The sequence below is a fragment of the Sinocyclocheilus grahami genome, unplaced genomic scaffold (assembly GCF_001515645.1).
Source record: "Sinocyclocheilus grahami isolate Dianchi unplaced genomic scaffold, SAMN03320097.WGS_v1.1 scaffold186.1, whole genome shotgun sequence".
NCBI lineage: Eukaryota > Metazoa > Chordata > Actinopteri > Cypriniformes > Cyprinidae > Sinocyclocheilus > Sinocyclocheilus grahami.
The window spans coordinates 1,117,645-1,142,853 of NW_015505365.1; the positions used below are offsets into that span (position 1 = coordinate 1,117,645).

The window sequence follows — 25,209 nt, forward strand, 5'->3', positions numbered from 1 at the left end:
GTTAACTGAATCAAAACGCTTGTATGGCCTCAAAGAATAAAAACATTGGAACTGCTGAGAACAAATAAGGAATTGCCTGGTCTTTGGAGGCTAAATACAGTGTTAATTAAGTCAATTGGACACGTCATGGGAACTCTGTAAATTAGATTAATCTTCTATTTTGGTTGTCAGTCAGGTCAAGTTCAAAAGGCCAGGCTAGGTAGAACATCAAAACAGTGAAGATTATACCGGTTAGCATCAGTGTTATGAGGCTAAATGTGATTCTATAACCAGACGGAAAGTAGAAAATAAAACATGATGTCCAAACATTAAAATGTAGGCTACTTTAATGCCGTAGTACAACTTTGTCAAAGATTTGTTCATGCAATGAAGCTAAACATTTAATAATGCAGGAACAGGAGATGAGTTATAACAGACTGTAATATATTGGTTACATTTTATTTTAAGGTGTCCTTGTTACAGTGTAATTAATACTGAGTGATATTAATTAACTACATGTACTTACTTAGGGTTAGGATTAACTTGCGTGTAATTATGCATAATTAATAGTTATTATAATAGTAAGTACATGTGTAACAAGGACACCTTACAATAAAGTGTTACTGATCATTTAAGTCCGTGTTACTTATTACTTGTATTTTAAAATTTACTTTGGCACTTTTAGATAAGAGGCTTTTTAGAAAATGATCTCATTCAGACAAGATTCAGTACATCGTAACAATGCCAACAATCGATTTCACTAGTGTCTACGAAACATTAATGTCGTTAGTTTCAATGCAGCCACACTCTTTGAGCTTCTTCTTGGCTCTCAGGATGAAGTTAACCTTCCCTCTGTTCTTCGTGTTGGAACTGTATTCATGAGACTTCAGTTTGGCGTAGTAATCGGAGAACTTATTGAAGAGGATGGAGATTGGAAGGCCATTCAGAATGATCCCAAAGGAAATGCAGCCAAAGGCAAATATCCGCCCCAAAAGAGTCTCCGGATACATGTCACCATAGCCTACAGTAGAGATGCTAACCTGGAACGAGAAATTAATGGTAAACTGATAAAAATAATAATTCTGTCATTATTTACCCTACCTCATGTGTCTTTCCCAAACCCCTATGAGTTTCGTTCTTACATAGAAAACCAAAAGAGGGGTTTAGCAGATGAAAGTGTATGGAGACCGTATGTGGTAAAGCACAAAAACGACTTGAAAACTTCATAAAAGTAGTTTAAAAAATACTTTTTCTAAGAATAATATATGTATAATAGCTTTGTGTGAGAAACTTGACAATTCACTGAAACTCTTGTTTGACAAATATGTCCACCATTCACTTTCATTGTTTTGGAAAAGAGCAGCTTGGACATTGTGCTAAAGAGTACAACAGTTCCCAGTTAGTGGTCTTGAAAGTATTTTTTCCATTAATTCTTCCCATAGGGATTTTTAAAAGTCTTTGTTAAGGGGTTATAAGCCATGAACCAAACCAACCAGCTAAGACGTGTATCAGAACATTGCAAACTTTGATTTGAAGCAAATTGGACAAAAACACAAAAGTACAAAACTGTATTTAACTGCTTTAATGAGGGAAAGAACTATAATCCCAGTAAGCATTGCGAATGATACAATCAAACAATTGAATGTAAAAAATCAGCATATTGGAAAAAATCATGTGACACTGAGTATATATTTAAACGATGTATTTTATATTGCAAAATATGCATATTATGCATACAAATATTTAAATAATTTTAGAGCGTAGGGATACTGACTTAATTGCACCAATTGCAATCCTTCATGCAAGTGGGCAGTTCTTTTGATTGCTAGAGATTTCTCTGCAGTATTATGGGTAATGTAGTTTTTACCGGGAATTCTGCTAAATCTGATTATTTAAAAAAACTATTGGTCTAATGCAGACTAATGGCTTCATAAAAAGCATATACCATCCATTAACAACCTTGTAGCTCATAGTAAGTCTGTCTTAAAGGTTTGAAATCAATTCAAAATCAATTTCCCTATCTATCTTATTATTCCCGTAAGAAGGTACATTTTATGGGTCTGGCTTCCGGTCTCACCCGCGTCCAGCTATTTTTAGTTTTCCTGCTTGATATTGCAAATTGGTGTTTCTTACCATATTACATATACATTATTTTAATGTATTATCTTAATTATGAACACTCTGGTTTAAAGTGCAAGCAGTTTTACAGTTTACTGCACATTGTAATTCTTCTCGTTATTTCCCTATAGCGGCTAATGAACCGGAAGTGTTGAAGAATAAGGTGGATAGAGAAAAGGAATGGCATTTTACTTTCAGAACCTGACTGTTGCATTCTATAAATATCACCTTTTGTGTTTTCTACAGAAAAAAACAAAATAATACTGGTTTTGAAAGACATGGGGGTGAGTAATTGAATTATATTCAACATCAACTATCTCATATCTGCATGATTAATAGAAATAATGTTTACTTACAGATGCCCACCACCAAGAATGTGGCATACTGGTGAACTTGGTTTGAGGGACGTCGTGTTCAACGGTATAAACCATGGCGGAGAATGTGAAGATCCCCATGGCGATAAAGAGGAAGAGACATCCCACCTGCTGATAGCACTGCCTCAACGTGAAGCCAAACGCTCTGAGCCCCGTCGAGTGACGCGCCAGTTTCAGAACACGAAAAATACGCATGAGTCGCATGATTCGTAACACTTGTCCCACCTTGCTCATCTGACCAACAGTCTCCATGTCAGTGGTTTGTGTCCCAGAATTGAAGGTCTCAAAGCTTTCGAGCACGAACTGGAGAAGCTGCGGTAGGATGGCAATGAGGTCAACCGCGTTCAGCATGCTTTTAACAAAGCAACCGATATCTGGGTTTGAAACTAGACGCAGCAGGTACTCAGCGGTGAAGAAGGTTATGCACAGTGTCTCTATGAACTCTCCAAATGTCTTTCTGCTAAACTCATTAGATGCCATGTTCTCCATTTCTTCTACCGTAGTCAAAGTCATTGTAACCAGCGACACCAGCACAAACATACTCGAGGCGACCGCCATTAGTTTCGCCGGTACTGAGGAGAACGGTTTCTCCATGAAGTTCCAAAGCGAGCGTCTCGTCTCGCCGAGGAACATGTCATTGAACTCCTCCTCATTTTCTTCGACATCCACCTCCGCCTCCAGTTCCTTCTGAACCTTGAGCTGTTCGCACAACTCGTCGTGTTTCTCCTCAAGAAGGATCCTACAGCACCGTTGCGAGTATTTGATCCGAACACCCCAATAATTGATCTCCTCTAAGAAGTTCCTTGGACAAAACTCGTCCTTGATCCACAGCACGCCGGTTCTGTAAAAGTTGAAGATGCTGTTGAAGACGTCTGGATCTCGGTCGAAGAAATACTCATTGTCCTTCACCACATAGTCGTCGCAGAGGTTCAGCTTCATGTTGAGGTCCGTATAGGTGGCTAAACGGCCGATTCTGCTCTGTGGGTATCTTGCTGCCATTTTATAGGTGATGCGGTAGGACTTTCCACCAACGTTGAGGTTGAGCATGCAATTCCTGCTGGGTGAGGCGCTTGTAAACCACATTGTTGGTTCCGAATACTTCTCAACCTCCTCATCTTCACCAAAGATGTCATAGATATCTGTCTGTAGTTCGCCTGAAGAGCTCCACTGTTTCAGCAAACACTGTTTAGCGAACGGAACCACATCATCTGTTGACTCAGAGGTTGCTAGTTTGCAGTTGGGAAAGAGGCTCTGTCTCCTGTTTCTCTGAAAGTTGAACATCCTTTCAGACCTCAGCTATCCTCCTCGAGGAGGATAGCTAGTGTACCATACGCCTGTAAATCTCAGCGCTTTACTGAGGTTAAATCTACCCTATTTAAGTATAAAGAGGCAAGCAGGAGGCAGCGCCAGAGCTCTAATGCTCTCTATAAGGAGCTGAGTTCAAATTAAATGTCATTATCCTTTAAGCTTTTGCTTGATAGTGACGTCTGCTTTGCGTTCTTTGAAATGGCATGCTTGCCATGTGTCAATGAATGAATGTTCTTACCAAGTTACGGATGAGTTTAAGACCCCCTTCAACACCCAAATGCTTATTCGTAAACTCATTCTAAACTAAAGGCTCTTTAGCTACAGTAGTTAGGGATAGGGCACCGTATTTACTAGAGGATAATGAGAGTAACATTTAAACAAGCAGCCAAACAGATGTAGGAATTAGCGGACGTGAAGGAATTCATGAATGAAACTAAGAAACTAGATATTTTCTACATATACATAGTTTGGAAAAATTAAGATATTTTATGATTGATCAAAAAATACAATTCAAAAAACTGTTTTCTATTTAAATACATTTAAATAAATAATATATTCTTGTGTTGCAAAGCTGAATTGGTAGCATCGTTACTCCAGTCTTCAGTGCCACACGATCCTTTAGAAATCAATTACATGCATTTTTAATAATTTAGCACCACTTATAATTGACACCAAATCATGTAAATATATCATATATATATATTTCTTTGAATAATGCATGCAGTGTGTTTATCTACCTTCAAAATCAAAACGAATTCAAATGGGCATGAATCAAGCTTTGTAAACAATGGAAAGAGCAGGACAGATAATGCCAGACAAAGTCACTTAAGGTAACCTTAAGGGTCACTAAGACCTTTAAGTTAGCTTTCAGTTAAAACCCGATCTTATGAGAAAACGTACCTATTTTACGATGTGGAGATTTAGTATGAATTTGTAGAAACGCAGCATTTTTTAGAAAAAATTAAGCATGAAAATCCACCCTTAACCCCACCCCTATAAATTTATACAAATTAGCTAGTAATTCACCAAAATTGTTACGAATTGTCAAGAGAGTGTGTTGTTAAGTTCAGTGACTCAGGTAATTATTCCTGTTAAATGTATAAGTGGTATTTTTGGCATGTGCTTATAACGCTATGATGTTTATGCCTTTTCTCCTTACAGTTATCTATTATTCTTTGAAAAAAAAAAGTAAAGAATGAAAGAATAAATATTTATTCAGTAACTTGCATTATATTGGCCTCTGTTAGATTATCACTTCTTTAGAAATAATCTATGTACACTCTTTTTTTACATAATATTATATTTTACGTGTATTATATCTCTTTATATCGCAAAACAGTTTTTCCCACATAAAAGCAGCACAGGATGCAAGATAGAATCGATACACAAAATAATCCTGTACATAACAAATGCTAGTGCAATCAAACATGTCCACATGTCTCCAGATCTCAAGGGCATCTGTGAAAAAACAATCAAACTGAGCATGTTAGCTAGTTTTACAACATCACGTTCACAAGCAGTACTTAACAAATCATGCTTTCAGATGTAACATTAATATACTTATACATGCTCAGTGGTTTATAGACTCTTAAACGCTTAAACTCACAGTAGTTCAGATTAAGCAATAATTTAGGGAAAGACAATGGGCAAGTTTATAATCTTAGCTGCGCCATCTGTCACTGTGGTCATGACAAGACCCCCAAAATGGGCCGGTTTGGCAGTTTGCAGGTCACGTAATATTTTTTTTTTTTATAAATATATATATAAATACACACACATGCATGCATATATTTAAGAAAAATATTATTAAATATATTTATTTATATATAATATAAATTATATAAATATATACATGTATATATTTTCAAAATATATACTTTGTGTGTGTATTAATATATATGCATAATAAATATACACAGAACACACACATATATTATGTAAACAAAAACTTTTATTTTGGATGCGATTAATCGCGATTAATCGTTTGACAGCACTAATTAATACATTTTTTAATTAATGATAATTATTTTTATAGTAATAATAATAATTTAGGTTTTAAACTAGATGCTTGACTGCTTGGCTGAGATATAAGCCTTGTGACAACTTTCTTCATATTTTCGTTTCTTTAGGACTACACATGATCAAGTACATTTTACCTTAGGTGAACTATTTTATAAAATATTATATATAATATATTTAAAATATAAATAGTTATAATAAAAAAAATTATATATATATATATACATTTTATAAAATATAATATACTATAGATTTTATATATAAAGTTTTATATATTTTATATTACTTGTAGCCTAATATATCTTCTTCCTTCTTGTAATTCAATGTAAATGAAGGACTTTTAAATAAAGTTTTCTAGCATTTAAGTGAAACATGGCTGCCACGCAAGTTGGATGTGAGCATTACGTTCGCAGCTGTTTGTTAAAAGTGAGCGACATTTAATTACATGTAGACTTTGTGTTTCGCATATGCTCGCCGCTGTCAAATAGTTAGCATGATTGTTTTGGTAAATGCTTGCTTGGTCGCACGGGAGCGTGTGATTGAAGCGATGCTAATTAGCATACTAGCTAACTGTAGGGAATGTACATCACTGAAGGCCTATTGCCAGGTTTTTATGTTTAATATAAGATTATTGTATGAACTAGAATCTAATTATTGTTGGCTTAAGGCAACAAATTCGATATGCTAGTTTAGACTCGTTGCTCTGCTCGTTAGAGGCAAAAAATAGACCGTTTAGGGCTTTGTTATGGTTTTGTTCCTGCAGCATGTTGATGTCAGTGATGTTCTGGCTGTAACATGGAAGCACTTAGTTACAGTGGAGCTACTAACTGGACTTTTGCATGTGCAATTGTGCATTGATCTGCAGTGAAATGTGTTTGTGGTCTGTCTCTCTCTGTAGGCGCCCTGCTGTGGGAAGTTTTATGTTTGCAGACTCTGTCATGATGGTGAAGAGAACCATCAAATGGACCGATTTAAGGTCCGAGAGGTCAAATGCGCAGCATGCAATTCTATACAAGAGGTGAAGTCATATTTAAGCTATTTAAGTTCTAAAAAAAATATATATATAGGCTTTGCTTGGATGAATCTCACACAACCTGTAATATGTCTGGGTAATATTTTAGGGTGATAATAAGCAATAAAAAAAAAGAACAAATGCATTGTGATATGTATTTCCAAGAAATAATAATAATAATTTTGTATATATATAATAATTATTTATACATCATAGTGGTATTTGTTGTAAAAAAAAAAAAAATCATGGGTCATTAAAGTGTCAAAATGCAACAAATTGTAAATATAGTCATTTTCTTAATGTAGAATAAAAAAAAATCTGTACTTTTCAGCTCTGGTAACATTTAAAGCTCTTGTGCATTCTGTGTTCTTCAGTCTCAACAGATATGTAAAGAATGTGAAGTGAAGTTTGGGGAGTATTACTGTGACATTTGCCATCTCTTTGATAAAGACAAGAAGCAGTACCACTGCCAGCCCTGCGGGATATGCAGGTTTGCATGACATTTACGTTTATTCATTTAGCACACGCTTTCATGCAAAACAACGTACAAATTAGAAGGGTCTTCATTATTAAACCGAAGCAAATTTTTGTAAGATTTTCATTGACCTCCTCCGTTACCTTTAGAATTGGCCCAAGAGAGAAATACTTCCATTGTACGAAGTGCAATCTATGTTTAGCAACTGATCTTAAAGACAATCACAAGGTATGAAAAGTGTTCTCCTGATTCTTGAAAGTTACCTGCTCATTTTGTTGTTAGTAGTGAAATATTAATCAGTGCTTGCTGTTTCAGTGTGTTGAGAATGTCTCTAGGCAGAACTGCCCTGTATGTATGGAGGACATCCACACGTCCAGAATAGGGGCTCATGTGCTCCCCTGCGGTCATCTGCTACACAGGTGAGTGCTTGATTGTGCTAGAAATAACAAATAACACACTCGTTGTATCCACTACTAGTTAACCGCTTCAACACATTTGACTAAATGTATTTGACTATCATTATATGACAATTTTAAAAATGTCTGGGTTTTTGCTTAATTCAGCCTTTCACAAATTAAAGGGTTAGTTCACCCAAAAATTAAAATTAGCCCATGTTTTACTCACCCTCAAGGCATCCTAGGTGTATATGACTTTCAGACGAATCCAGTTGGAGTTATATTAAAAATGGTCCTTGCTCTTCCAAGCCCTATAATGGCAGTGGGTGGGTGTTTTTTTCAACAGGTCAAAAGTAGTCAAATAAAGCGCATCCATCCATAATAAAACGTGCCTCACACGGCTCCGGGGGGTGAATAAAGGCCTCCTGTAGCGAATCGATGCGTTTTTGTAAGAAAAATATCCATATTTAAAATGTTATAAACTTTTCTCTCGCAGCCGTTCCGGCCCTGACACATGTATTATCAAATGAATGTGATTTAATGTAAAAACGCTTTCTTTTTTGCTTGCAGAACATGCTTTGAGGACATGTTCAGAACTGGGTAAGGAGTGATGTTTTTTTGCGACTACTGCATTGTTTTCTAATGACTTCTGCATAGATTCATACTAGGGCTGAAACTGAAATTCAGAATCTCTTAACTGACGTAATTTTCCCATGTCGGTTATTTCGTTTTTTTAATCCTATTAATACTTTCCCCTTGAAAACATACTACCATGTGTGTACAGTAGTAGGCGCTATACGGACACGTTGTGCTTGTGTCTTTTGCAACTTCTCGCGCAGCGCCGCTCATCAATGTCAGTTCCAGAACAGTGGACCAATCAGAAGACCCCAGAGGCGGGGCAAGCATTGCAAGCTTTTGTTTACAGTAGCAGGTTGGCATGGCAACTTTTGTATTTGACATAGACTGTGGTATTTGATGGCAACACGGCGGAGTAGGCATTCTGCGCTGCACTTTAAAAAAACATTCCTTGAGGTCTGCGTCTCTCGGTTTTAGACACAAAGAAAGACCTGTTCTGTAAGAATGGCCAATAAGAATCTAGAGTAAAAACTTGACAGGACAGGATCGCTGAGATGGTGCCCTACTCTTTCTCTTAATCAGCAGTGTTCCATTTAGATTCATTATTTAAAACATTTGTTTACAGGAGATGCAAGTTATTATTTTCTACTTTTCACATTGCATTATTTAAAATAATATTCATTTACAAGAGATACAAGTTACTTTTTACATGACAATATTTAAAATGTATTTTGTAGGGATGCACGATATATCGGCCACCATATCGGTATTGGCCAAAATTTTCATATCGGTGCATCCCTAGTATTTTGTTTGCAAAAGATACTGGCTATTTTCTACTTTTAACATGGCAATATTCATTTATTTTGTTTGCAAAAATGTACGTTTTGTATATTTTTTTTAAGGAAACTTGCTTTTTTACAATAAAACTGAAATGTGACTTTTTTTTTCATAAGACGTCTTCATTTCAAGCAAGCTTTGATTTTAGTTGTTCGAAATATTTAACAAATAACCATAAATAGTTTGTGTCCTTCAATTATTTTAAAATTACAAAGATAAGAAGTGAACTCTTTCATTAGAAAAAAATATCCCACCTTTTAATATTTGAGTATATTTACAGTACAAACCTTTAATGAACTGTGAGAGCGAAAAAAAATTTAATTAATAAAATTATCGTTCAATAAACGTAATCGAGGTAAAGTGTTCAATTAATTGAGGTTTTGATTTTAGGCCATATCGCCCAGCCCTAATTCATACTGACATTTCCATTAAAGAGATACTCCACCCCAAAATGAAAATGTTGTCATTAATCACTTACCCCCATGTCGTTCCAAACCCGTAAAAGCTTAGTTCGTCTTCGGAACACAATTTAAGATATTTTGGATGATAACCGGGAGGCTTGTGACTGTCCGGTTGACTGCCAAGTAAATTACACTGTCAAGGTCCAGAAAAGTATGAAAGACATCGTCAGAATAGTCCATCGGCCATCAGTGGTTCAGCCGTAACGTTATAAAGCGACGAGAATACTTTTTGTACGCGAAGAAAAAAACCCCGACTTTATTCAACAATTTGTCTCCTGTGTCTCTCCACTTCACTGTAGCGCCATTTATGAGAATATCCGCTGAACGCAAGCAGCGTACGCTATTCTGTGTCAGCCGCGCTGCACGGATCCGATGTTTTCGTTCAAATCAAAGCGTAAATACACATAGAAAACGTATCCTTGTGTCACGGCTGACACATAATAGCGTACGCTGCTTGCGTTCAGTGGATATTCTCATAAATGGCGCTACGGTGAAGTGGAGAGACACAGGAGACAAATTGTTGAATAAAGTCTGGGTTTTTTTCTTCGCGTACAAAAAGTATTCTCGTCGCTTCATAACGTTACGCTTGAACCACTGATGGCCGATGGACTATTCTGATGATGCTTTTCATACTTTTCTGGACCTTGACAGTGTATTTTACTTGGCAGTCAACCGGACAGTCACAAGCCTCCCGGTTATCATCCAAAATATCTTAAATTGTGTTCCGAAGACGAACGAAGCTTTTACGGGTTTGGAACGACATGGGGGTAAGTGATTAATGACAACATTTTCATTTTGGGGTGGAGTATGCCTTTAACTTAAGAAGTATATATATATACTTATACGATAATGTTGTAAAGTTGAGAGATGAGTTTATGTTGTCTGTCCCGCAGTGCTTACCGCTGTCCTCTGTGCATGCATTCGGCCTTCAACATGAAGGAGTTCTGGGAAGAGAGAGATAAGGAAATTGCCCAGACTCCCATGCCCACAGAGTACCAGGACACTACAGTCAAGGTAACAGAGCCGTCATTTACATGTATTCATTTAGCAGACATTTGATCTAAATGAGCATACAAATGAGGAGCATTGCAAACACAAGCAGAAGTGAATGTTCGTTTATGAGTCTGTAAGATGTGCTCATTTCCTGCAGTTGTAAAATGCTGAAGGTTCAGCTCAGATTTGGCAGTATCTACTTTGGTCATTTTGCTGTGAAGGTCACATGCTGTAATGCAGTTTAGGTTGTTTTTTCTGCCATTTGTAAGGTGAATCTCTTGAGTTGTTATTTTAGAACTATTTATATACTATAATTTTTATTCTTAATTTGAATGAGCTTTTTTTGTATTTTCAGTTTTCTTTTTTTTTCTTTTGTCATTTTTAATTAGTTTTTGTTTTTTAAACATTTCTATTTAACTTTATTTTATTTTCAGTTTATTATTGTTTTCTTCAGTTTTAGCAATTTTAGTTCTTTTAACTTTTTAAAATTTTGTTGCCATGGAAACATTTCTAATTTTCATTCGAGCGATCTAAATGAGCATACAAATGAGGAGCATTGCAAACACAAGCAGAAGTGAATGTTCGTTTATGAGTCTGTAAGATGTGCTCATATCCTGCAGTTGTAAAATGCTGAAGGTTCAGCTCAGATTTGGCAGTATCTACTTTGGTCATTTTGCTGTGAAGGTCAGAATGATTATTTTAGCTTACAGCATGTGGCTGCAGTAGTTTAGGTTGTTTTTTCTGCCATTTGTAAGGTGAATCTCTTGAGTTGTTATTTTAGAACTATTTATATACTATAATTTTTATTCTTAATTTGAATGAGCTTTTTTTGTATTTTCAGTTTTCTTTTTTTTTCTTTTGTCATTTTTAATTCGTTTTTGTTTTTTAAACATTTCTATTTAACTTTATTTTATTTTCAGTTTATTATTATTTTCTTCAGTTTTAGCAATTTTAGTTCTTTTAACTTTTTAAAATTTTGTTGCCATGGAAACATTTCTAATTTTCATTCGAGTTTTATGTCAAAATTTGATTTAATTTCAGCTTTATTTCAATGAAGAAAAAAATATAATAGCTTTAGTTGATAATAACAACTCTAGATAATCTCTTAAAACTCTTAAATAACTTTTCCATCATATTTTTTAAATAATTATTTGGTTTTATTTATAGTAGTTATGTTTGTGATTAAACATTGTTTTATTGCATAATAAACTTACACCTATTTGTAAGATCATTATTTTTTGTTTTCATGACAAAACATTTCCTCTAATTCCCCAGTTTTCAATTCTGAAATAAAATTTACATCCTCGCTAATTTTATGCAAAGAAAAAAAATTCTATTATTTTTACCTCATTGTAACATTTGCCTTAGATTTATACTGATTTATTAAAAAACAATAGTTATAGTGCATTTAAAATTATTTAATGCTATTTATTGATTAATGCTGGACATGAAACAAACCCCTTATAGCAGAAATAAACTAAAATGATCACATTGCATATATATATTTTCTTTTTATAATTTTCTTTTAATTTAATTTATTCTTTAAATATTTTTTTCAGAAAAGAATTATATTATTTTTACCTCAAGATTGAATTTGCCTTAAATTTATACTGATTTATTTAAAAAAAAATGTTATAGTACTTGTTACTGTTTTACACAAATTAGAATTAGAACTGAAAATATTGTAAATGGAAAAAAAAAAGTGTGGGTGGGTCAAGATATATAAATGCCCCTAAAGCTGGCTTTATTTATTCAGTTCGTTTCATTTTATTTATTTAAAATATTATTTTAATAATTAAAAATTTTAATAAGGAATTTAGTTTCTTTTTTTCCCTTTGATACAGTGAAATACACTTCGTGTATGTATGTGTTTTTATGTTCACAGATCATATGCAATGACTGCCAGGCTCGCTGCACTGTCTCCTTCCACGTGTTGGGCATGAAATGCAGCTCCTGTGGCTCTTACAACACTGCGCAGGACGGCGGGCTGATCGTGGCCCCTCCTGTAGACGCACGACAGTCTGCAGAGCAGACACTTGAAGAAGAGCCCAACACAGAGCACCACGAGTGACGTTTAGGATCAGAAATCATCTCTCAGTTAAGCTTTTATAGAACACTTATTTATAGAATACAAGCTCTCCTCCCTTCCTGCTCCTCTCTCAAGTCTGTAGAACTGCTCTTATTTTTCTTGCTTTATTAAAAAGGATAAAAACATATTTGAGGCTTCTTTAATTGTACTATTCCACATGCATTTTGTTATAAAGTATGTTAAAGGTAATCCTGTGCTGAGAGGATAAACTTAAACGAATCCTCAATATCTGTCAAAAACATCTTTGGTTTAAATTAAGGAAATTATCCTTAATATAATGTATCAACATGAGCTCTGATATTCATTCAGGGACAGTGGATATCATTTACGAATGTTTGTTCATTTTAAAATTATTTAATGCTATTTATTGATTAATGCTGGACAACAAACAAGCCGTTGTATTACAGAAATAAAATGATCGCATTGCATTGTTTTTTTAAATAGTCTTATATAAAAATAAAAAAAGAGAGAATTGTGGTTCTTATTTTCATGTTTCTCTAAGCTTTTCTTCTAGAAAACCTTCTCGTTTTAATAGAGTTTGAGGTATTGATGATAGACTGGCATTATTGAGAATGACTTTTTTTTTTCTTCCCTCCAAAGTGTACTTCTGTTGAACCTTGCTTTGAAATACAATGGTGGCAAAACTTGATTGCCACCTACGGGGCTCAAACCAGACACAATTCAGACACCACCCCTGATCATGAACCATTAGATTGCACCACGCTGATATTATACACCTATAATAACATCTGCAGTTACTGGGTTATGGGTTATTTGTGACCTCCACATGTTTAGTCTTGTGTTTAGCCGACAGCAGTAAATGGTAAGCTCACCATCGCTGAAAGGGCTGTGAAATGTGGTCTTTACGGTACTGTTCTGCTTCTGGAATTCAGATACACATGTGGTAACCAAATGAGAAGGGATGGATTTATACTTTATAACGGCTATGGTCAGCTCTTACAGTGAACTAGCAGTTGTTAAGCAGTTGAAATCTGTAGTATCTGAGTGAACAAGATTATGTTGTGAGCAGGGGCGTAGCACCAAATGTTCTGTGTTCTGTGTAAATGTTTTCCAGCTGAGTGTTTAAGCACGTTCACAGAAAGCGAAACAGAACCGTGCATATTTATATATGACTTAATAAAATTTACGTTTGGTGTCAAATCTTGGATATGTTTATGTTCCTTTTCTCTGTAATTTCACATAAGCAGTTTTTGACGGAAGTCAGACAGACACTGAAGAGATCAAATGGTTACCAAAAAATGGACTTGTTAATTCCAGTAAACATGTTTGGTTTACCACGGGGTGGTTGGCTGAGCTTAATTGAAAGCACACCGAGGGGCTCAACCTATCGTTTGTTTTGAATCTAGTCATTGTGAACTCTTATGGGGAAGATGAATTGATCTAAAACCCTCAAATGTTTTTATAACAAAACACATTAATCATGACAGTGGTGAAAACATGATCATAACAGAAACAGCCTACAGCAGAGATTCCAGTCAGAGCACAAAAACACAGCAGGGAAACTAGTCAAATCTTTATTTTTAAATCAACAAAGCACAAACTGGAAATAAAACCACAAACCGAAAACTGGAGATACTTTAAAGGTATAGTCGGGGTCGCCGTGATTTTGCCAAGTAAGACATGTTCCTGGATCAACATCTTTTGTTGTTGATCCTGGATCAACATTACTGTCCAAAAATATAGACTTAACCCAATCCCTACCCCTAAACCTAACCTTACCCATAATTTATTCCTAAAAACAGTATGAAATGATAGCTGATTAACAAGGGTGTAGAAGCACCTAACCCTGATCGTAAGATTGAGATGCACCTGTAAATACTACTAAAGAGCCAATATGCTAGTATTACGCATTCTAATAAGAAACTAAAGTTTTACCATTATTAACTTCAACGTTAGTTCAACTACATTTAAAAGTAATTCAATTTTAAACTTAGAATATTAGTTACATAAAATAATGTAATATTATATGCATTTAATCTCAATTTTAAATCAGTTACATTTTATCTGTTGTGATTGTGAAACTCACCTTACATAAAGGTGAACCCACTGGGAAGACAAGGGTGATGCTTAAAAGGCCGGCAAAAATTTGGAGGATTCATCCCATTTTCAAAAATAGATTTTAAATGGGCAAAATTCAAAAAAATAAAAAATCAAAATTGACAAATTATGAATTGTTGCCTTGAGATGCCACAGACCTTCTCTAGTGTTGTACCTTCCTTTGTACTCTTTAAATTGCATAAAATATGCATTAAACCTCTGTTGCGTTAATTGCGGTCATATTGTAGGGGGGGGCCAAAGTTTTCCCAAGTAGCCACCTCTAACTTTCTTCCCAAATTGTTGTGGTCCAGAGCATCATTTCACAACAGGTTTCTTAATTGACTTTAATCCTTCATTGTGACAGGTATACAATGTGGTGCTGTGGCGAAATCAATTTCTGCAGTACTTGTGATAAACCAAGATATCATCATTAATTTTTATATTTTGCCTTTAGACTAATTGAATAAACTGAATGATAGTTATGAAGCAGTTTGTTTACAGATGGTTCATAAGGTAATTGCACAAACTACACTGAATTTGACTTTTCAAAATGCAACATGACTTTATTTCAAAGAAACCAAGATGCTACAGTTGAAGCTAGTCAACAGACGTTACCACATTTTCCTAAAGACAGAAAAAAAGAAAAAATTTGTCAAATCAAGTTACTTCAAAACCTCATCAAGGATTTTCACAGCAAATATTACACCATCTTTGCTAATGGGCACTTTTTAGTTAACCCAAACATTTGTTTTTATTTTTATAATTCACTCACCCTCAGGCCATCCAAGATGTAGATGAGTTTCTTCTTTAGAACAGATTTGGAGAAATGTAGCATTCCATCACTTGCTCACCAGTGGATCCTCTGCAGTGAATGGGTGCCGTCAGAATACGAGTCCAAACAGTGGATAAAAACGTCACAATAATCCACACCACTCCAGTCCATCAGTTAACATCTGGTGAAGTGAAAAGCGGCATGTTTGTAAGAAACAAATCCATTGATGCGTTTTAACTTTAAACCATTGATCATATTCAAAATACGAGTCCATAATAATGCTTCTTCCAGTGAAAAAGTCCACCCCCTATTGTCCTCTTACATCAAAATTCACTGACATACTTAAAACGATTTTGAACCATTTTCGCTTGTAAACCTGCTTGATCTGTGCATATTTCTCTCCCGATTCAACAACTTTTTTTTTTAATCATGATTTTTTGACTCATATTTCAGCTGGAAGCAGTAGTTTGAAGTTATTGATGGACTTGTTCCTTTGTTTCATGCAATTTTTCACTTCACCAGATGTTAATTGATGGACTGGAGTGGTGTGGATTATTGTGATGTTTTTATCAGCTGTTTGGACTCATTCTGACGGCACCCATTCACTGCAGAGCATCCATTGGTGAACAAGTGATGGAATGCTACATTTCTCCAAATCTGTTCCGATGAAGAAAAATGTGTCTTGGATGGCCTGAGGGTGAGTCAATTTTCTGCAAGATTTCATTTTGGGTCAATTATTCCTTTAATATCACCATTCTCTTATTTCATACCTCGGAGAATTCAGTGTCTTTTCCATTAGGTTTTGCTGAAGAGGTCTCTCGTCTTGTCTCGATTTCCTTCATGCCCGTTTCCTGCACATCCACAGTCCGTGCTGCTTGCCTAAACACAAACAGTTTATTCGTCATAAAAAGTTGGATTTTAACCATCATAAATAAAAGTCAGCAGATTATGGTGTACCTCTGGTTTGTGGCTTTTTTCTTCTGAATGATGCCGACGGTGACCCCCATGACAACCACAGCGGCACACAGCCCAACTACTCCGTACAGAAGCGGCCCCTGTGAGAGCCCACTCGAATGTTCCTGACAGTGCTCTCCACTGTAACCCGTCTCACAGACGCACACGGTCACTCCATTCTGGGTTGTGCATTTACCGTTGCCGTTACACAGCGTAACACCACACGCCTCAGACTCAATGTTCTCTGGTATGACATTATCACTCAAACCTGGACGAAACGCTTTAGGATTGATCCGGACATTTTTATGTTGTGTATCTTGAACACCTGAGAATTCAGAAGAGAAGGACATGCCCATTATATGGATCCGGTTTAATCTTGTTGAATGAATCTAATGAAATCATGTCTGGGTCATTTTGTACTCTGGGGACTTATGTAGATATGTAATTAAAAAAATAATTGCGTGTTTTCATTGAATAAAATTATTTAAATAAACAACAAAATTAAGGTTGTTTGCAAAATGTAATTTCCAATTTTTCTCTTTGGATTCTGTATGTTTATGGGTGTTTATTTATGCTATAATATTTGTGATGTATTACAGTTATCAAGACCAAGCAAAAAAAATATATAATTATCATAAAGAAACGTAATTCTCCAAGGTGTCCCAAAATAAAATTACGCCTATTTTTAGGACCATTAAGAATATTTGCATTATGCAAAATTACATTTTCCTATTTTATTATTTGATTTTGGAGTAAAAATGGACCTGCATATGTTCTTCACTGCAAATATCCCCCCCAATAACAGCTACCTACAACAGAATAATCCATGTTATCAACAAAATTAAGGTTGTTTGCAAAATGTAATTTCCAATTTTTCTCTTTGGATTCTGTATGTTTATGGGTGTTTATTTATGCTATAATATTTGTGATGTATTACAGTTATCAAGACCAAGCAAAAAAATATATAATTATCATAAAGAAACGTAATTCTCCAAGGTGTCCCAAAATAAAATTACGCCTATTTTTAGGACCATTAAGAATATTTGCATTATGCAAAATTACATTTTCCTATTTTATTATTTGATTTTGGAGTAAAAATGGACCTGCATATGTTCTTCACAGTGCAAATATACACCCCAATAACAGCTACCCACAACAGAATAATCCATGTTATTAGTAAAGCCAACTTATTCCTCCCTAAAACATTTTTACATTTAAACCAGAAGGTTAGGATTTGACATTTCCTCACAGTTCTCATCAGAATGATCTGGACAGTCGGCGACGCCGTTGCAGAACTGCTCCAGAGGTAGACAGATGTCTTCACTCAGGCAAGGTTTGGTGCCTCCAGGGCAGCGGGGGTCCGGACTGCAGTCTCTGCCGTTGACCAGGCGGTGAGTATGGGCACAGTGGCACGTCATTCCTCCAGGGAACGCAAGACAGAGGTGACTGCAGCCTCCATTACCATTAGAGCAGAGATTAGTGCCTGAAATATGAAATGGACTAATTAATGCTTCATAATTTACATAAATGTGATTACGTAATTATTTCCTCACCTTTTTGTCTTGACTTTGCGAAAGCTTTCAGACTGACGATGTCGGCGTCCACTTCAAACCACAGCTTCCCTGTATGCTCAACATCACTAAACCAACACTTAGTGGAGTCTAAACAATGGACAGATTATTAGGTAAAAATCATCTTAAAATGGTATGACCTGGTTTTTCCCCACAGAAGAGCACAACTTCTCCATACAAAAGTACCTTTTTTAGTAATCCAAACAAGAACTTTGTTAACCAAAGCAAATGCCATTAAGCCTTCTTCTGTCTTTATTTCCTTGTATCCAGAACCATCTATGGCAACTGAACCAATTACTGCAAGACCTAGAGAAAAGATCAGTAAACATACATATACACACACACATACAATGTGGTCAAATATAGTAAAATATTATCGTTTATTATATAGTTTAAAATAACTATTTTCTACTTTATTCATGTCTTCAGAAATCATTCTAATATGCTGATTTTTAGCTCATTATTAATAATGTAATTATTATCAGTGTTGAAAATGTTTTTGCTTTTTGTGGATTGGGTTTCTTACCCCAAAGTCCTGAGTGGTAGTGCATCACGAGCACAACAGTTTTCAACATTGATAAATAAATGTTTGAGCAGCAAATCAGCATATTAGAATGATTTCTGATGAATCATGTGACACTGAAGACCGGAGTAATGCTGAAAATTTAGCTTTGCATCATAGGAATAAATTACATTTTATATATTCAATAAAATATTCTAATAATATTTTACAGTATTGCTGTTTTTACTGTATTTTCCATCAAATAAATGCCGCTTTGGTGAGCATATGAATGTATATAAAACATACCAGTGTCAGCCCAGTACAGTTTATTCCCTTCATCTGTAAAGATCAGTGAAGTTGGCCGAACTGAATTATTCCACACCACTGTCCTGTTCTGTCCATTCATATAGGCACACTCCACCTGGGTCATATGACCTTCCTGGACTTTGTTTGAGAAGCAGAGGCGTCCGCTGGGTGGGTCTAAAGCAATGGATGCAATAGCTCTGACACCGTCCTGTATTATCACACTGGTGTGTGCACCATCCGGTGAGGTGACCTGCAGGCCAGGCAGCTTCTCGCTGCTCCAGTACACGTTCAGGGTGATCCAGTCCACTGAGAACGTGCGCAGCGAGTCCTTATGTAGCTGGAGCAGTTTCCCACGAGGCACCAGCACGGTGTCCTTCATCTTGAAGAGCCCCACGACGGGCTGCCCGCCATCGGACACGTACAGAGTGAGGTCGCGCAGCACTAAATCTAACAAGGTTGGCTTGTTCATGCTGGGAAGGTCAAAACGCCATTGTTCAGGCCAGTTCTTTAGGTCCACGGGGGCGTGTCTGTTCTGTAAATAAATCTGAGACACAAATTGTATTTAAAAAAATAAAAATAAAATAAAAAAAAAAGTCTAATACACTTACGCACCACATTAGTGCTGTCAAACAATTAATCACGATTAATGGGATCCAAAATAAAACTGGTTTACATATGATCAGTTTCTATTTATTTGCAGCGTTGAGCAATGTAGCTAATTAGACATATCCGCTTATTTCTTGAATGCAACAGTGGATCGGTTAGAAATTAGAGTTTTTGTTCAGGTGGTCTGTTCAGCACAAATCATTTCATTATAACTAGATGCGATGTAAATGAGTCATTGTGCAGCATAGAGAATTTAATTGATCACATAACTTCGTGAGATCGCAAGTGATAAAGAAAGCATTATTTGCACTAAGCATTTTAATAAATTGTTAAAAAAAATCTTTTGTTGGTCCCGAAACACCACAACCCTAATCCTATTTCTGACCTTATGCTAGAATCAAAAGAGAAAATGTTTGAATTGTCATTTCTTGATTAAGCATTGCATAGTCTAATCTTAAAATAAATGACATGAACTGCACTATTATGAATTAGTCAATTATAATTCTAACATCTAGCTTTGACCATAAGGTATTAACAGCAACACCTGTGTGACTGCAGTTGGAGAAAGAAACAGCAGGAAGGACGAGTCTTTGTGTTTGGAGCAGGTCAGTCCATCTTCATCCAGCAGCAACTGAGACGGACACTTGCACACAGCCTTCAGCCCCGGGGATAAAACACACAGGTGAGAGCAGTGCTGGGAAGCACATGGGTTAGGGATGCCCACTTGGAAAAGTGCATGAATGACCTGCAGATGCACACAAGCAGCAGTTACCCAATTTACATCTTATGCATCTTTCAAAGCAAGCAAATATAGCCTGTACTTTACAAATGTCTGAGGGGTTTCATTTGAATTTAATGATCACAGTGTTCAGGAGTACTTGCCGTCAAACCGAACGGCTGTCCAGGACGTTTGAGCAGGACTTGGTGTAATTTGCCCGTGATTTTGTGAGCTCTCTGAATGGTTCCTCTTTTGGTATCAGACCAGTAGACCTCATCATTGAATACAGACACTGAGAATGGACTGGGGGTCTCCATCATCTGCAAGAGCTGCGGAATTATGGAAGATGGAAAGGGAAAATGTCCGAAATGTTTTTAAAAGATGCTGGAATCTAAATAATTTTTAACTCTTAGATCCTTTTCATTTCATTAAAGACCCATATCTATCCAGTGGTGGACAGTACTTAAAGGGATAGCTCACCCAAAATGAAGGGGGGGGGGATACTATGCAAGTCAGTGGCTACCATCAACTGTTTGGTTACCCACATTCTTCAAACCCACAAAACTGAAAAGGAGTAATTCAAATTTGATTAGGGAGTCTGTACTCAGGTAATTGATTTGTGTACTTCATCCACCACTCCATCTAAAAGACTCTTAACATTAGACTGATGGACAGGAATGTTTATCCAGAAACATTCTACAAGGAAAGCAACAACAAACAGATTAGCAGATCATGTAATGTTTCGCCCTATTAGACATTTTCTAAGATGCTGAGGTGGACACATCCACTACCTTAATATCTCCTCCATCAGTATCGGCTGATCCGATGCACTTGAGTTTCTCATCTGTCCAGTAGATTCTGTGATGCAGGGAGTCCACCGTCAAACTGACCGGCCATCGGAGAGAGTGACTGACCAGCACACGTCTGTCTGAGCCGTCCATTCCTGCTTTTTCTATTTGAGCCTCGTCCCCAGTTTCTGACCAGAACATAATTCTGAAAGAAAGACAAATATCAGGGCCAACTTACATCGTAAGTAACATGCTAAAACAGTGATTCTCATGCTTTGTAGTGCCCACTGGTGGCTCTGTAAATAAAAAAAAGTGACAAAAGCATGATTATTCAAACCCTTCCTGTGGCAGCAGAGCGATGGAGCGGAGCTGCCCTAGATCTTCACCCAGGATCACCACACGTCCTGTGGTTCTGGTGGAATCACTGTCCAGTCCCACTGCATTGATCTGGCTGTTGACGCTATCGGCCCAGTAGAGGTTCCTCGCCACCCAGTCCACTGCCAGACTGTCTGCATTGACACCTGACACACAGACAGACACCGTTACAGGTCATTCCCAATTCTGTGATGTCAAAACTTTAATACATCAACGCATGACCAGCCTTATTTACACCAGTTTTGTTTCTGCAACATGACCGGTCTAGTCATGGTCAGGCAGTATGTAAAATCAAATTTTATAAAGTGCTTATACAATACAGACGGTTTCAAAGCAGCAATTTCATTGGTAAAGCAGCTCTAAAAAGACAATAGTGTCATTATTCAGCTCAATGCGGTTTCAGTTCCATACAGTAACAGTAATAATGTTGTAAAGTTCATCAAGCATAAAACAATTTTAATTTATATTTGTATTTAAGTTTTTTTTATTTTAGTTAAAAATTGTGATTTTTAATTTAGTTGCCAATTAAATATTTCTAAATTTGATTTTTTTACATTTAAATTTATTATGTAATATTTATATTGTATATTTTATTTAATTTCATTTACAAAAAACGATTTTAATATACATACACACGTGTATGTATTTGTATACATGTTTATGTACTTGTAGTTAACAACAACACTGACCTTTAATAAAGGTTCCTTTGCTCTTCTGATCCAATGACAACCATTTTATGTTGTCAGCGTTGAGGTTGATCCAGTACACTCTCTGCTTCTGCCAGTCATAGTCAAGTGACAGGACAAAATGCTTCTCTGACGAGAGCAGGACGTCCAGACTGGAGCTCCTCAGACCCAGCAGGAAGACCTCAGACTGCACAGACGCCAGCAGGTACGGCTCACCTGAGACAGGAGCACAACTTACAATTAGAGTCTCAGCTTGAGTAAAGGGTGAATGGATGTACCTTGAAGTGCATGAGTGTATTAGATTATAATGTGTATTCAAGCCATACTCATCTGAACACACATGTGAAATATTCTAGCCCACAATGCAATGCACTTTTTTTGAATGAATGACGCATTTATATAGCATACTACATTTTGTTGCCTAATGAATACACTTACCATTTTTATAAAAGATTGTATACGGCTCCGTTTGCATGCCATTCTGAACATGGCCTATGTTTTATATATTTGCTCTTGCTCGTATATACCTGTGATTTTGCAACTGTGGCCATCAGGTTCCAGAACATAACCGTGACTACATGAGCACTCAAATGAGCCCTGAGTGTTGTTACAGTAGTGTGAACAGAAGTCTGGACGGTCCACACACTCATCCACATCAACACACACCACCCCATCATCCACAGGCTTGTAGCCCATCCTGCACCAACAGCGCTATAGAAAGAAGAAAAGCAGTGGACAGGAAGCACAAAATGGTAAGAAACTGCCTATTAATTAATTGCTTATTAATAAAAGGCCAAGCACCAAAGTGAGAGGTTGTATCTGATATTGGTGTACTATACAGAAACGAAGGTTATTTACATAATGTCTACAGTATGTTTACATAGTGGCTACTGCCACCAACTGGTCAACATTGATTAAATGCTTTTCATTTATGCCTTTTAGAGTCATTGAGGTCATGAAAAATCCAGCTTTACCATCACTGTAATACATTATATTTTAAAATGTATTCAAATAAAAACAGTTGTTTCAAATTGTAATATTTCACAATTACATTTTTTTTACAGCTTTTTTTCCCCCCCCAAATAAATGCAGCCTTGGTGCAGAGACTTTTCAACTACATAAACATCTTATCATCCCCAAACTTTTGAACTGTAGTGTAGGTTATTATTAGTCAATTTCTATGACTGGTAGTTTTTAATATTCAAAGCAGACATTTTCTAACATTAACAGAAAGAGGACTTCATACCGTGCCTGTAGGTGTGCTGTGGCAGTCCTGTGCACACTTTGACTGTTCAGAGCATGTGTCTGTCTGGCAGCCCCCCCCAAATAAATGCAGCCTTGGTGCAGAGACTTTTCAACTACATAAACATCTTATCATCCCCAAACTTTTGAACTGTAGTGTAGGTTATTATTAGTCAATTTCCATGACTGGTAGTTTTTAATATTCAAAGCAGACATTTTCTAACATTAACAGAAAGAGGACTTCATACCGTGCCTGTAGGTGTGCTGTGGCAGTCCTGTGCACACTTTGACTGTTCAGAGCATACCAAGAAGAGGGAGTGGTCACGGTGAAACAACCAAACATTTAGTATCTCTGAAAAGCCCTGAATGTGCTCTCTACAGGACATCCAGACTTCAAACTGTGGCATGTACAGTCTCAGAGAAATTCACTCAAATATAATGTCCTCATATGAGGATGCAGGGTCTCAGGAGGTTAGGATGATTTCTGAAGAAACACGCGACACCGAAGACTGCAGTAATGATGCTGAAAATTCAGCTTTGCATCACAGGAATACATTACATTTTAAAATACATTCACAAAGAAAACTATTTTCATGTTTTATAACCGTTTTAACTATTTTTGATTACATAAATGCAGCCTTGGTGAAAAACTTTTCAAAAACATTAATTTTTTTACCAACCTCATTTTTGAACTGTAGATTTCCTTAATTTTAGTGTAGACAAATGTCCCGCCAGTTATTCCTGTGGAGTGACTCAATTCATTTCTAAATCGGGATTCTTGAAAGTATAGCTAATCAGAACCCCAAACACACTTTTTAAACTTGAAAGTTCTAATAAACAAAACGCTTTTTCCTTCTGTAATATGACCAATTTCTGAGTCCAGCAAGACATTAAATGAGAAACTTATTTTTTTTAATTGGGAAGTGTCTTTATATCTCTATGAAAAAGTCTACGACAGATGGTTGGAGACTTGTTAAACTAATTGTTCAAAAAAAAAAAAAAACCAAAATATGCATTAAGAGTAAACGGGGTCAATTCTGACTGCATGTTTAATGAAAATGAACTTGCACTGGGTTCAGCCTGCTTCAGTTTGACAAAACGGTGTTAACTCACAACCAGATTCGTCGCTTCCATCCCTGCAGTCTTCAGAGCCGTCACAGCGCCAGGCTTTCGGAACACACTGTGTGTTAGAGGCGCATGGCCACTGGAACTCACCACACTGTGCTGGAGTCTCCTTACAGTTCTGTCTCACGTGGGAAAGGTGGTCAAAACTCTTTAATCATTTTATAATGTATGATAATGTGCTTTTGGTCATTTAATGCATGGATTTCCTAACACACCTTCTCATCTGTGCCATCCTTGCAGTCCATCTCTCCGTCACATATCCACTCGTCCAGCAGACACTCCTGGCTCTTTGGACAGCGGCGCTGCGTGCTGCATGGCGGAGGTTCAACGCAGTCCTCCTCGTCTGAATGATCTCTGCAGTCCGGGTGTCCATCACAGCGCATACGGACCGAAACGCACTGACCGCTGCTGCACAGCCATTCAGCACTGCTGCAGCTCTCCTCACCTGCAGGCCAGGACGGGTCATTCCATTATGATGAAAATCAATGTTTTTACGTCATAACCTTGCTGTTGCTCTCTACTGTTAAGCTGATCTCAGACATGCAGAAACATTATGCATAATGGACCAGTGTTATTTTAGTATGTTTTATATACTAAAATAGTATTCAACATTTTGAATTAGATTTAATTTATATTTCCAGTTTTCATTTTAATTTAAGTAATTTATGTGCGTGTCACTTTTATTTCTTTGCCGTTTTAGTAATTTAATCATTTTATTTCAATTAGTCGTCAAGGTGACATTTCTAATTTTATTTTCTTCATCTAAAATTAATTGTATTTAATTTATGCTGTAATTCAATTCATAAGAATTATGAGAGTAGTTTGTTAACAACAACACTGCAATGGACAAAAAAAAAAAAAAAAAAAAAA

The 25,209-nt window shown here is 36.4% G+C and overlaps 3 protein-coding genes across 3 annotated transcripts in view; 1 reads left to right on the plus strand and 2 right to left on the minus strand.

The window, feature by feature from the left end:
• Positions 1-587: 587 nt before the first annotated feature.
• Positions 588-3,845, minus strand: kcnv2b (potassium channel, subfamily V, member 2b). The gene is made up of 2 exons (XM_016284685.1): positions 2,454-3,845; positions 588-1,019 (listed from the first exon to the last, which is right to left on the minus strand). The coding sequence occupies exons 1-2, from the start codon at positions 3,750-3,752 to the stop codon at positions 747-749; spliced, it is 1,572 nt and encodes a 523-aa protein (XP_016140171.1). The 5' UTR covers positions 3,753-3,845; the 3' UTR covers positions 588-746.
• A 2,302-nt stretch (positions 3,846-6,147) lies between these two features.
• rchy1 (ring finger and CHY zinc finger domain containing 1) lies at positions 6,148-13,021 on the plus strand. The gene is made up of 8 exons (XM_016284686.1): positions 6,148-6,224; positions 6,697-6,816; positions 7,185-7,300; positions 7,435-7,513; positions 7,601-7,704; positions 8,251-8,280; positions 10,448-10,568; positions 12,433-13,021. Exons 1-8 carry the CDS (start codon positions 6,171-6,173, stop codon positions 12,616-12,618), a joined length of 810 nt encoding a protein of 269 aa, XP_016140172.1. The 5' UTR covers positions 6,148-6,170; the 3' UTR covers positions 12,619-13,021.
• Positions 13,022-15,236: 2,215 nt separating this feature from the next.
• lrp13 (low-density lipoprotein receptor related-protein 13) overlaps positions 15,237-25,209 on the minus strand; it is a 15,979-nt gene continuing 6,006 nt past the window's right edge. Inside the window, exons 6-21 of the mRNA XM_016284674.1 lie at positions 24,555-24,784; positions 24,328-24,457; positions 23,219-23,322; positions 22,500-22,683; positions 21,976-22,188; positions 21,249-21,432; positions 20,915-21,116; positions 20,288-20,452; positions 19,950-20,150; positions 18,800-19,343; positions 18,178-18,297; positions 17,974-18,081; positions 17,670-17,903; positions 16,424-16,745; positions 16,237-16,345; positions 15,237-15,318 (exon numbers count right to left, since the gene is read on the minus strand). Of these exons, the coding sequence (XP_016140160.1) occupies positions 15,292-15,318; positions 16,237-16,345; positions 16,424-16,745; positions 17,670-17,903; positions 17,974-18,081; positions 18,178-18,297; positions 18,800-19,343; positions 19,950-20,150; positions 20,288-20,452; positions 20,915-21,116; positions 21,249-21,432; positions 21,976-22,188; positions 22,500-22,683; positions 23,219-23,322; positions 24,328-24,457; positions 24,555-24,784 (3,077 nt within the window). The 3' untranslated portion in view covers positions 15,237-15,291. The remainder of the gene's footprint in view (positions 15,319-16,236; positions 16,346-16,423; positions 16,746-17,669; positions 17,904-17,973; positions 18,082-18,177; positions 18,298-18,799; positions 19,344-19,949; positions 20,151-20,287; positions 20,453-20,914; positions 21,117-21,248; positions 21,433-21,975; positions 22,189-22,499; positions 22,684-23,218; positions 23,323-24,327; positions 24,458-24,554; positions 24,785-25,209) is intronic.

Excerpts from the sequence above, each read along its gene's own strand:
- kcnv2b (XM_016284685.1), bottom strand. The coding sequence starts at position 3,752 with ATGTTCAACTTTCAGAGAAACAGGAGACAGAGCCTCTTTCCCAACTGC. Across the intron at positions 1,020-2,453 it reads ATTCTTGGTGGTGGGCATCT|GTTAGCATCTCTACTGTAGG; the intron begins GTAAGTAAACAT and ends TTCTCGTTCCAG.
- rchy1 (XM_016284686.1), top strand. The coding sequence starts at position 6,171 with ATGGCTGCCACGCAAGTTGGATGTGAGCATTACGTTCGCAGCTGTTTG. Across the intron at positions 7,514-7,600 it reads ATCTTAAAGACAATCACAAG|TGTGTTGAGAATGTCTCTAG; the intron begins GTATGAAAAGTG and ends TTGCTGTTTCAG. Across the intron at positions 10,569-12,432 it reads ACCAGGACACTACAGTCAAG|ATCATATGCAATGACTGCCA; the intron begins GTAACAGAGCCG and ends TTATGTTCACAG.